The sequence below is a fragment of the Pavona decussata genome, unplaced genomic scaffold (genome assembly GCF_977016875.1).
Source record: "Pavona decussata unplaced genomic scaffold, jaPavDecu1.1 SCAFFOLD_11, whole genome shotgun sequence".
Classification (NCBI taxonomy): domain Eukaryota; kingdom Metazoa; phylum Cnidaria; class Anthozoa; order Scleractinia; family Agariciidae; genus Pavona; species Pavona decussata.
The window spans coordinates 79974-92323 of record NW_028145434.1 but is presented as its reverse complement, the minus strand read 5'-3'; the positions used below and the strand labels follow the sequence as shown (position 1 = coordinate 92323).

General features: G+C 35.9%; 1 protein-coding gene across 1 annotated transcript; it reads left to right on the top strand.

Annotated features, from left to right (window-relative positions):
• The first annotated feature begins 396 nt into the window (after positions 1-396).
• On the top strand, positions 397-10473 carry LOC146488034 (serine/threonine-protein phosphatase 2A activator-like). Its single transcript, XM_085120863.1, has 10 exons — positions 397-418; positions 505-575; positions 2407-2493; positions 3254-3379; positions 4713-4791; positions 5676-5714; positions 7223-7322; positions 8683-8908; positions 9280-9387; positions 10315-10473. The coding sequence occupies exons 1-10, from the start codon at positions 400-402 to the stop codon at positions 10402-10404; spliced, it is 945 nt and encodes a 314-aa protein (XP_084976989.1). The 5' UTR covers positions 397-399; the 3' UTR covers positions 10405-10473.
• Positions 10474-12350: the final 1877 nt, after the last annotated feature.

Below are 12350 nucleotides of genomic sequence, written 5' to 3'. Positions count from 1 at the left end.
ACACTTACCCGATACCGTAAGTTTAATACTGCAATATTATCGATGATTTTTCCTTCAAAATTTTTTTTTTTTTTGACAGAAGAGCTAAATCAACCCCCAACTGAGGATATTTGCCCTGAGGATTATCGTGATGAAGCAGACGATACTTTGAAGGGTACGTAAGCTAAGTCGTTTCCTCCATGTCTCAAGTCAAGTTTCAAGTTTATTTTTGCCACTATGAAAATGTAATTAAAGTTAAAATAAACTGATGAGAACCAACAATGCTTTTAAATAATGGACACTATCATATATGACCAAATCAATGGCAGACGGTTTCATTATATTCTCGTACCCAGTCTCCAACTTACCTACGAAGTAATGTGGCCAAGTGGAAGTCTGGAGCAAGTGCGCTTTTTTAAAATGGCGGCTTCAGAAGAAGGTGAGCATTATTTTGACCGCCGAAATGACTTCGTGAAAGCTTTGTTGAAAGCAATTAAATGGTGTAACATTTATTGCATCTTTTAGCGCCAGTCTTTGTGGAACCAAAACGGGAAATTAGTAGTCCAATAGATCTCACAAAATGGGAAAAATCCCAGGTAAGCTTTAAAGAAAATTAATCGTGCAGCTTTGCATTGTCACAGCTTATGCTAGCTTCAAACTTGTTTTTCTATAAGATAAAGTTATTTTCTCTACTCTTTTAAGTGCTTTCACAATGTTGTTACAGAAAGTCATTCATCTCGGGCATTTATTTAAAACTGTGTACTTTAAGACAGTGCCGTTGGATCGTACTTTTTTTTAGTTTTAGCATTAATTTTTACCAGCTCTCTAATAATGTCGTCATAGGTTTGGAGCACAAGGCACCACAATCCTTCAGATTTTTCAATGATTCTGTAAGACCCAGGGTAGCAAATCAATAAAATTGATAATCGATAATATTCAATAAAAATCGATGGAAATTTGTCAATCATATCAGAAATCGCTAAAAATTGATAAAAGGGTTCATTGTGAGTAATCTATAGTTGTCGATTTTTCAATAAGCTTTATCGATTTTATCGATATTTTGAATTTATCGATACTAGTTTCACTTACATTAATTATTTATCAAAACGAAATCAACAAAGGATATAAACAAGCTCATAAAATCTTGAAAGATAATTACTCTAAAATTTGTATGTACTATTCAGTGAACATATTCGAAGGACTAGCATAAAATGTATCCTTCAAATTGGTATATGTTCCCTTTTCGAATTTGATTGTCTGGCCTGCGTCGGGCCAGTTCTGAAAGCACCCTATGTTAAGGGGTCTTCACTTGCACCTTCTAGATCTACATAATAAGAGTGGCTGACAATCAAACACTGCCTCGATGAACATAGCTTTTAAAAGCACAAACCAACCAACAAATACCAAATTTCAATTGATTCTATAAGGATCGATAAATCTGATAAAATCGATAATGTTGAAATTTCACAAGCATGTGAGTATCGATTTTTATCAATTGATCGATAAAATTGATAACGTTTAATCTCAATTTATTGATTGATATCAATAATTGATATCAATCAATAAATTGAGATTAAACGTTTTCCAATATCGAATTTTATCAATTTGCTACCCCAGGTGTAAGAGGTTTTTTTACACGATACTAGCTGCTATGATTCTCAAACCAGTACAAGCTCATTCCAGCTCTTTCTTGTGGCTTTATTCATTGATATGACACTGGTGCCAAATTTCATAAATATGGTATGAGGCATAAAATAATGTGCGAGCTAATTCTGATAGTTACCCTTCTAGTGTCAACTATTTCCTAAAAGGTTGCTCTGCTGTAAAAATAATTGATGTAAATGTAGTTCATCTCATATCGGGATGAAACTTGTATTTTACAATAGCTGTCAGAATTCCTTCACATTGATTGGCTCATGGCTATTGTCTATAAGAGTACAGACAATAAAAATGATGTCAGATGCAACACACATGCTTTCTCAACAGAAAATATGGTCTATACTCTTGTAGACCTTAAAGACCGTGCTCTTATAGACCATAAAATGACACCATAAAATATTCAAAACTTGACAGTGAAACCACTCGTCTGCGGTTTGTCATTCTATGATCTATAAGAGTATAGACCATAGAAAACTGCCTTTGATTTGTTAACTGGAATCATGTTAACACCCTCTTGGTTAACTACCAAGCTAAAATATTTATCTGGTTTCATGAATCAGTAATTTCCTAAGAAAGTGGAGGTCTGCAAGAGTTATTTGCCAAGGTAGGTTCAACTGTGACGTGAAACATCCTGGAAGATAACAAAAACTCCTCTTATAATAACAAGTATGCTACATGCAATCACCTGCTCCGCGTACATGTATATGTTACAGGTCAAATTTATTTTCAGGTTAAATGTATTTATTTGCATGTTGGCTTTATTTCCAGGCATACAGCGATTACCTTGGATTTATATTCACCTTAAATGATGCCGTGAAAGGCAAATCTATGAGAGGAGACTATCATGTGTCTGAGGTAAATGGACCATATAATTCACTGGAATCAATTCCTGTCAGGAACTCAGTTTTTGCATTGTAATCCCTTGCTCATGATGTACTCCATATTATTTTGATACTTTTTAAATTATTAGTCCTGGCAATTAACATTTCCGGGAATCAGTAGGGATATTAGAGGCCAGGCAAGTGTTACTCAAACTCCTGAAGATCTTTCAGATCCAAAAAGCATTTTTTCCATATCCTTTTTATTGCTTGTCGGTAGATGCTCTTACAAAATGAGCTAATTTGCTTCTTAATCTTCAAAAGTTTAAAATGTTTGAATTGGCTTTCAACACAATTTAAAAACTTTGTTCACACAGAACAGTTTTTTGGGCCCAAAAACCTTTTGGGAGTTTTGAGAAACACACGCCAAGTATGAAAACAGATTTATGAAGAATGAGCACAAGTATTTTGGCCAAAGGTAGATGTAGGGTAGGGATTTCAGGAACTCCCTGCTAAATATTCTGAGTAATATCTATTGTGGTTTAAATTGGCATTTGGTTTAAACACTTTCAAACCAGTTTCTTTGTCGGAAAGTTGTCACCATAATCGGAAACAACTGAAAATAAAAATGAAATATTTCAATATAGTGTAAAGAATTTTAAACCAAAACCAAATTTAAACCCCGACATGTTCTCCTCCTTTCTGGGGTGACAAATGGACTACAGTTTACTCATTCCAATGCCTGCATAACAAAAATTACTTTTGACTGAAAATCTTAGTTTTTGTCTTTTTAATAGGCCTCAAAGAAGCTTATCACTATGCTAGATACTATGGAATCCTGGATTGATCAAATACCACCCACTGACCAACCACAGAGATTTGGAAACAAGGCTTTTAGGACATGGTGCAGTAAGCTGGAAGAGGTCTGAGGCCATATTTGCAATTTTTGGGTGACATTTAATTTGTTGGCATAAGATCAAAGCTCAGGTCTCAAATTGAAGGAGTGCTTGGAAAAAAGCCCAAGTGACCTTTGCATTGATATTTTCCTGGTGGACATTTTGAGTTTAATTTTTGGACTTAAGGCTCTGTTTAAAAATTACATTTTTTGTTATAATTTAAAATTATTGCTACAATGTCATTACTTTTCCTTAAACAATGTTTTCTGCAATTTCTTTGAGTCAGAAAATGACAGGCAGACTTTTTAATCTCAACTACTGATTGGGCAGAAGTAACTTGTTAAGGCCTTTTTCCACACACCCCCTTATTGTTAGTATGTGTCATCACCTATTAGCCAGTTAAATGCCCACAACTATAAAGGAGGTTTCAAGTGAATTTGTTTCGGTAAACAAACCAATAGTACTATGATTTACCTTTTTTTTTCTAGACTTCTTGAAAAAATTAGCCCACTTTTTCAAGTACTGTTGAAATTCATTTCTATCCTGACCATCTGTGACAAGACACAAATTATAGTTTCAGTGTTGCAATGGTCAGAGTCTTGCAACTTATCACATACATGTACACTGTCACTTGACCATCATTTTCAATTTTCCTTCTGGTAATTTGACCTTTGGCTTGTTTAAATGTTATTTATTATATATGTAATGGTTGCAACCCAGTATAGTCCCTTTAAATATTACAGTGCGACACGCCTTACCTTGGCCACCCAACAAACTATTTTTTACAAGTTAGCCATAAAATACAAAACATGTTTTCAATAATATGTTGTTGCATCACTTGCTTGTTGGATTTTGCAAGGAGGCATGACCATTTATCAAATTTGCATATCCTGATTGGCTAACTTGTGAAAAAAGTTTGTTGGGTGGCCACGGTAAGGCCAGTCGCACTGAAAACACAGTGTACGCATTAAATTATAAAAGTGCTCAGAAGGCACTAATTGACTTAAATTGACCATGAGCAAGTTAAATGGTATAGGTCTTTTAAACACTATGAGTGGATAACTTGTAGCTCAAAATTCACAAGTTATGAAAGTCTCATTTCTATTTATGTTTAAATTAGTTTTTAAAATTCATGTTACAAACTTAAATATATAAGAGGCAGAAATTGAAGGGGTGCCTGAAAAAAAGCCCTAAGTGACTTCTGATAAATTGCTATATTCTCCTTCCAAATTGCCTTGTATTCACTTTGAAACAAAAGGAGAATTTGACCTTACATCAAAAGTCACTTAGGGCCTTATTCCACGCACCGCTTTAATTATTGGAGTGTTTTTAACTTATTCATTGTTTGCTTTCTTAACAGAGTACTGACTCTTTGATTCAAGGTCTTTTACCAGAAAAGTTTATGGGAGCCAGCGTAGAACTTGCTGCATATTTAAAAGGTTGGTTTCTGAAAGGTTGGAGGGTAGCGTAACTGCTGAAAAAACAAAATGCTGTAATTAATAAGTTAGAGACCATTATATTGCAGTTATGTGCACAACTTAAGTAGTTGCAAAAGAAAGCCTGGAAAAAATTGAGGCTTGAACAGGATTCAAACCTAATTGGCCTTGACCATGCTCTACCAACTGAGCAACTGAGCTATCAACTGGGAGCTGGTCATTTTGTGAATTCATAATGTACCCAAAGAGGCGAAGAGAAGAAAGTGAATATATGAAATTCGTACATTTTATAGCTGCAGTGGTCTCTCATTTGTAAATTTTTTCATCCGCAGTTCAAATATATGAATTTCATATATGTGCCATTGATGTCTTCTGTATTCTGTAACTGAACAGACCCACATCAATTATGGACTCTATTTGTTTTATGCAATAACAGAGACATTCCCAGAGCTTCCCTGCTAGCAGAGGTATCCCACTGCAAGGCAAAAATGAGAGGAGGAAGAGAGAGTCTCTCTCCCTCCTCTCATTTTTGCCTTGCCGTTAAAGACCTCTGCTAGCAGGGATTCCCTGAGCGAGAAACTCTGACAACTTTTCTGTACCTTTTTATGTTTAAACAAATTTTAAGAAAGGCTTCATAATTTTAAAAAAGAACAAAGGTAGGTTGCATGCTGTTTACAAAAAGTGAAGAGAAAAAATTGATGTAAAAAAGAAAATAATTAAAGAAAAACTTAAATTCAATTTAAGGTGATTATGCTCGCAGCAATTTAATGTATCCACCATTGGGTCCAGTCATTTTGAGCACGTGGAGATGAAGAAATGAATGATTGCTATATAGTTTTTTAAACAATGGTTCTGCTTTCTTTTCTTTGTTGTCTCTTTTCTGATAGACAGCTTTGGAAATAAGACACGAATAGACTACGGAACAGGTATATGCTTTTATTATGTACTATAAATTACTGGTGGTAGACAAATTTTTGAACTCGTATAAATTAATTAAATAAAGGGAAATAAGGAGAAAAATTTGCCACATTCTACATGTATGCTAAAACTGGGTATACATTATTCTTCATCGCAGTTATCACTTACAGCGTCTTAGGCCCAGTTCAGACGCCAAACTTTTCATGAGCCGAACTTAATTCAAATTAAGGTCAGCCCAAATCATGAAAATCCCGCCTTTTGATTCACACGCCGAACTTAATTAGGCGAACTTAATTTACTTGAAGCAAACCAATCAAAATGTCAGCGTTTTTTTTTTATTTTTAATTTTTTTATTTGAAATACGTTATAATAATTTATGCATTAGGTTTGGCTCATGAAAAGTTCGGCGTCTGAATCAACGCCGTTCCAAAGCCGAAATTCCTGGCTGAGCCAGTTGGGAAGAACGGCTGAGCCGTTCCAAATTGAAACAGCCGTTCTCAACTGATTCAGACGCCAAACTTTTCATGTACAGTCGGACCTCTATTAAGCGGCCACCCTGGGGACTTTGAAAACTGGCCGCTTAATAGAGGTTGGACGTTGAATAGAGGTATTGAATACAGCACTTTACTGACAAAACAATAATTCGGGACTTTGGAAAGTGGCCGCTTAATGGAGGGTGGCCGCTTAATAGAGGTCTGACTGTACTTAATTCATGGTATTAGGTTCGGTTCATGAAAAGTTCGGCGTCTGAACCAGGCCTTAGCTCACAATTGCATATTATGTTATCTGTGTGTAAACAAATTATTATCAATGGTTGTTGATAAACAGCTCTCTGTCAACTAGTATGATACAATTTTTTTGCCTGGCCCTTGTAAATTTCTACATGTCGTAGACTGCTATATACCAAGGGCTCTTGTGGTCAGCAATCAGCAAAAAAGATGGTCAAGTTCATTAAAATTCAGTGCAAGTTTCCATTTTTGCAGTATCTTGTTGTATTTATCTCACTTTTCTTTGATGTTTTATTGCGCAGTTTCAGAAAATATCCATACTCCCCCATGAGGTTTTTGTGCACCCCCCCACTCAGGAAATTCCAGTTGGCTTCATACTTTGCTTCTTAAATTTTGGCTTTTAAGACCCCCTCCCCTCCCCCCCGGGGGGTGGCTATGGATTTTTCCTGGAACTGCACAATTTAAAAATTGTAATAATAATAATGCTAATAATAATTCCTTTTGATGTTGTAATTTAATAGTAATTTAGCTAAGGTGCACACACAGTATTAGTTACACTAGATGTGCCCCCGGGGACGAGCCCATCTCCTTTCCATATACTTAGAATATACTAAAATTATTAAAAATACTAAAATTGCTTAAATTATACATGTAATGAATATTCATATGTAAAATTGGACTGGACTGAAATGAAATGTACAACATATCGTACTGTACTCTCAAAGTGATCTCAAAAATTCTGAATGGTACACTTAACAGATACTAATCTTGCTTTCTGTTTTTCACAGGCCATGAAGCTTCCTTTGCTGCCTTTCTGTGCTGTTTATTCAAACTCAGAGTCTTAGACCAGCGTGACTCTGTTGCAGTAGTGTTCAAAGTTTTTCAAAGGCAAGTTAATGCATCAAAGACAAACACATGAATTTTAACTTGAACCTCAAACAACAGTTACATTTTTAGCTCTTTGTTGATGTCTCGTGGAAACAAAAAACATTGTGTTTACACCTGTAAGTCAAAAGTTTCAGATGGTCACATTCTGGTTTACATCCATCCATGGACACTCAAAATGACTTCCGGTTTGTTACATGTACATCTATGAGTTCAGCCTGGTTCCCTCTTGTGACTGTATTTGTGACTGTCTCTGGTCCAAACTGTAATATTTGTAATAACTTCTTGAATGGGCACCTCTTGGCAATGTGTTTTGTTCAGACTGGCTTTCAATCCCCTCAAAGGCAGGTCCAGTGTTCAGAGTATGTGTACACTTGTTCCAGCTTCCAATAAAACTCCGAAAACTGTCATTGCCGTATCAGTCATGCTTGTGTGATTTCACCAGGTCAAGATTCTCATTCTGGTGTCATGTATTCATGGGCTGGCTGTTTTTTCATGTTCTATTCTAATACATAATGAATCCCACACCATCATAACAATACTTTAATATTTAAACATGACATAAAGTTTCACCTTGTCCTAAGTTGATTCTGGTTTGAACTTCAGTGACTGTTAGCTTGTCATTTAAAAATTCATCAAACCGAGTAATTTGTACTTAGGGATACAGTGTACTTCCCCTAAGGATATAGTAAGGCCAGCACCTCTCTTAGACAGATCAAGTTTGCCGATGTCAGACAAATTTCCCTTGACTTTATTTAAGGAAGACGCCTTTCTAAGGCCTACAGACAGAGCTGGTCCTGCCTCAGAGAGTGTTGATTGAAGTATCAACACCATTTATCACCATTTCCAGGCGTGCATGTGTCTTTGTCCGCATGTGATAGGTAAACCTAAACCTGTAAGGTTGGATTATTGTTGGTGCACAGCATGTTCACGAAGGGGCAGTTGTCTTGAGGACTTGCTGTCTTGTGTCTGATGGCTCCTTATAGTTTTGCTGCCTGAATGTTTACTTTTCCCATTTGCCATCAGCACTCTTCTCAGTCCCTTGAGGTTGAGCGCTTATTTCTACGGATGGCAGAGTTAGAACTCCCAATGAACAGTTAATTATCAAATCCAACCAGGAGACACAATGTCTGGACTAGTTTGTTTTTAGTAACTCACAATGACTTTCACTTTGTACATGGGCAAAAGTCTACCTTGAGCACTGTTTTCACTAACTTAATTAAATTCTCACTTAGTTCCAGACATCTGTCCTTTCAAGACAAAAATGTTTTTACAGGCCTGTTTTGTTTTAGCTGTCTTTGTGAAAGTAATGATCCTTTTCCTTCATAACAGTTGATTGCAATAATTTATTGCTTTCTTTCAGATATTTAGAACTGATGAGAAGATTGCAGACAACCTACAGAATGGAGCCAGCTGGAAGTCAGGGGGTGTGGGGGCTAGATGATTTTCAATTTCTCCCTTTCATCTGGGGAAGCTCTCAGCTAATTGGTCAAGCTAAGTTAGAGCCAGAACATTTCACCTGCAAAAAGAATGTAGAAGAACACTATCTTGATTATATGTTCCTAGGCTGCATCCGTTTTATAAACCAGGTAATTATCCAATTTCTGTGTCATTTTCTTGGTGTTTTAGGATGACAATATTATAGTGTATAGTGAACTTGAACTCCCAAGGGAAAGAAAAAACAGTTTGAGTTAGAAGATGTTCAAGTTAATTGGTTGGTATTGAATTTCAGATATCCTTTAAATAATTAATAAAAAATTAATATCCATTTGAAAGTTACTTAAGTAGTCTTTATAGAAAAATTCTGTTTGCCTTAGGGGTAAATTAATAATATAAATCTGTTTCATATTTTATTGGAGCACCCAGAAGTTATCTCCAGCAATCAGGTTCCTTCCCCTGTCAATTTGAACCAAACCAAAAGGACGTTCTCCCTCTATTTTATCACTTTTCCTTTTCTTAGATGAAAACAGGACCCTTTGCAGAGCATTCCAATACACTGTGGGGAATAAGTTCTGTACGAACGTGGGACAAAGTCAACTCTGGTTTGATAAAAATGTACAAAGCTGAGGTATAAGTTAATTAGCTTTTGATTTGTAGTAACCTTAACATCACTCCTATTTTCTCTTATTTGGTTTCCAAGCAAAACAAAAATAGAGTCTGTTTGCAGGTTACATGTAATGTAACTTGATGAAGAAAAATAATTCTCGATCAATTTTCCTTGAACAAACATATGAAGCTAGCCTGTGTGAACAGGCACCTTTTCTGACTTTTCTTTCACCATGAAACAAAAGCCAGAGAGAGCATCTACTCTCGCAGGCTCATATCAAGCTGGGGAACTGAGGAAATGATCACCAAGTATAAAATGTCTTAAATTTACACATTACCTATCCCAGCAAGTACTGTTTTGATTAATTTAGTAATTCTCGTTTGTTTTATGCACAACCCCACCAGCTCTACTGATTTCTCTTATCGTGTTGAAATAAAATTCTTGATTGGTTGATTGATTGATTGATTGATTGAGGAGTACATACAGTCTAGTGAAGTAAATTTTGACCTTTAAACTTAATGTTAAACCTAATGTCAAAGAATAAATTCTCTTCTCTTGTCCATAGTGATAGTGTTATAGTGTTATATTATCCATAGTGATAATGCCCTTGTCTAAAAGATTGTCCTCAAAATTTCACAGTTGCCCTCAAAGCTTTGTTTCTCTTTCACCTTTTCACTTTTCGGACAATCTTAGCCTTGGGTATTGTCCTCTGATATACCAGCTGTGGAAATTTCGCCAAAAGCATTTGTCTGGACAGTATGCGAATCAGTAGTTCAGTAGTTCTTTACCGAACTTTGTTTGTTCTTTTTAATTAATAGCCTATTTTAATTCATAATTGTTATTGAATGATTATGTCATGAATTAGAATTTGCAGCCATCTTTCACTGGTGAGCATACCATGTATTTTTATCTATTTTGCAACATTTGTTCTGTTTTGTTATGATGCAGGTCCTATCCAAGTTCCCTGTAATACAGCATTTTGTTTTTGGAACATTGATGTCAATACAAGAAGCAGAAAAGTTTAAGAAACCCTTGTAATATAGTATTTGTTTTGTATTATGTAAGTAAAATGATGAGATGTCTGATTGTAAAAATTATTTAAAATGATATTGTGGTGGCTTAATACTCCCCGAGGGGGAGGGAGGGGGTGCAGTACTCACAGACAGGTTTGATAGTCAAGATGTCTTCGAGGTTTGACCTTTCTTAAATTAAAATCTTTCTTGTGGACTTTTCTCGGGAGGGAAGGTTTTGGCAGGGACTGTTTTGCGGGTTTTATGTAGAGAATACTGGACTTGCTTGGGTTATATCTTGGGCCCTTGGGCTGTTTTGGGTCCAGGTTTGGACTGATAGACCTTTTTGGGGGTCTAACAGCTTGCCCTCATTTGCATCGCCCATCACCTATATACTTTCAAGAGTGTGCCCCCTGGGCTTCACTCTCAATACAAATCCCCAAGGTTTGCAAGGCTCATACATCATGAGCTAGGTTTGTGATAACATGTATTTATAGTATCTCAGTGGTGTCTTTCACCAGTGTTTTACACACTTCCATGTTAGGATTCTGGGGGCTTGAGACTGTTTAGATAGTAGTCCAGAACTAACTGCCATATTCCATGCAAATTAAACAGGCTCAGTACAGACATTATCAGCCAGCAAAGTTTTTTTTTTTTTTTTTCGCTATAGAGCTACTCACAAGATTTTTTTAGATGTTATGATGTCACTTCCCTTTCAAAGTAAAAGTCATTACCAGAGCACGTGTCGTTTTTGTTTTTTATCAAATAGTTTGCTGTAATTTCTGAAAATTGATGTACGTACATACTAGCTAGTGTTAGCAAAACAAGTTGCTAAGTGTAAGGTAGTCTCCAAGTGCAAATTTACCTAACCCAGCTGTCAGGCTTGTTGAATTCTTTAGATCCTGAATATTTAGGGGGAAAAAAAACAACTGATAGGGAGATTAAGCAAGACATTTACAGCAAACAGCATTATATATTATTAATATTTGTAAATACGCAATTCAGCCTTCGGGCTGCAATGTATTGATCATTAAACTATCTATCTATCTATCTAACTAATTGTAAAGGTCAAGAAACCAACTTCATATAGGTCTTTAGCTGTATTTGCTCTACGTTTCGGCCGTCGCGGCCTTCCTCAGGAGCGTACACTAGTTTGACAACAACGGTAACGGTTAGGTCAATATGAATTCAAATAATGCACTTACAATAAACGGTTAACTATGACGAAATAGCGATAACGTGACAAGTTCAAATAGATTAAAGGCACGCGCGCGCATGTAAATTAAGATTAGGTCACGGTGATCATACAAAATGACAACTATAAGGAACTTTACATGATTGCATCTCTCTATCTATCTATCTATCTATCTATCTATCTATCTATCTATCTATCTATCTATCTAAACAGCAAATGGCAGGGATGACTGCATGACCATATTTGTGCTATATTTGCCGCTCACTGTTTTCAGTTTCTTAGAAAAATTGAGTAGTTTTGCATTAGCATCAAAGGCCAGAATTATTTTGCACTATTCTCATCTATGGACTCATTTCTTTTAGGAAACATTTATAAAGTTAACACAAAACTCACATTTGCTGTTTGCTGTAAACATGGTGCCTGATCTGACTAATGTCAGACCTATGTTTTGCATTCTTAAAATTACAAAATTTGTTTTTAATCCGACCAAGAGTGCCATATGGCACAAGATGCAATTATGAGCTCAGTATTTGGTCAATTTGTGTGAAATTTGCACAACCAAAAGATCTCTGAAAGATCTATAAATTGAAGGCATAATATCATGCCCCCCTCCTATATGAGACTTGATTTACCACCCCTCAAACTTTTGGATTTTTTTTTCTTTGTACGTTAAGGGTCCAGTTGATATCTTACAACAAGCAATGCACTGAGAGCTGTACATTAAGCTATAGTTTAGGGGGATACCCAGTATGTACAACGAATGAGAAAATTTTCAATGT

What these genes read in the sequence shown, in the direction of transcription:
- LOC146488034 (XM_085120863.1), top strand. An exon ending in ACGAATAGACTACGGAACAG is followed by an intron (nt 5,715 to 7,222) that starts GTATATGCTTTT and finishes TGTTTTTCACAG; the next exon opens with GCCATGAAGCTTCCTTTGCT. An exon ending in GTGTTCAAAGTTTTTCAAAG is followed by an intron (nt 7,323 to 8,682) that starts GCAAGTTAATGC and finishes GCTTTCTTTCAG; the next exon opens with ATATTTAGAACTGATGAGAA.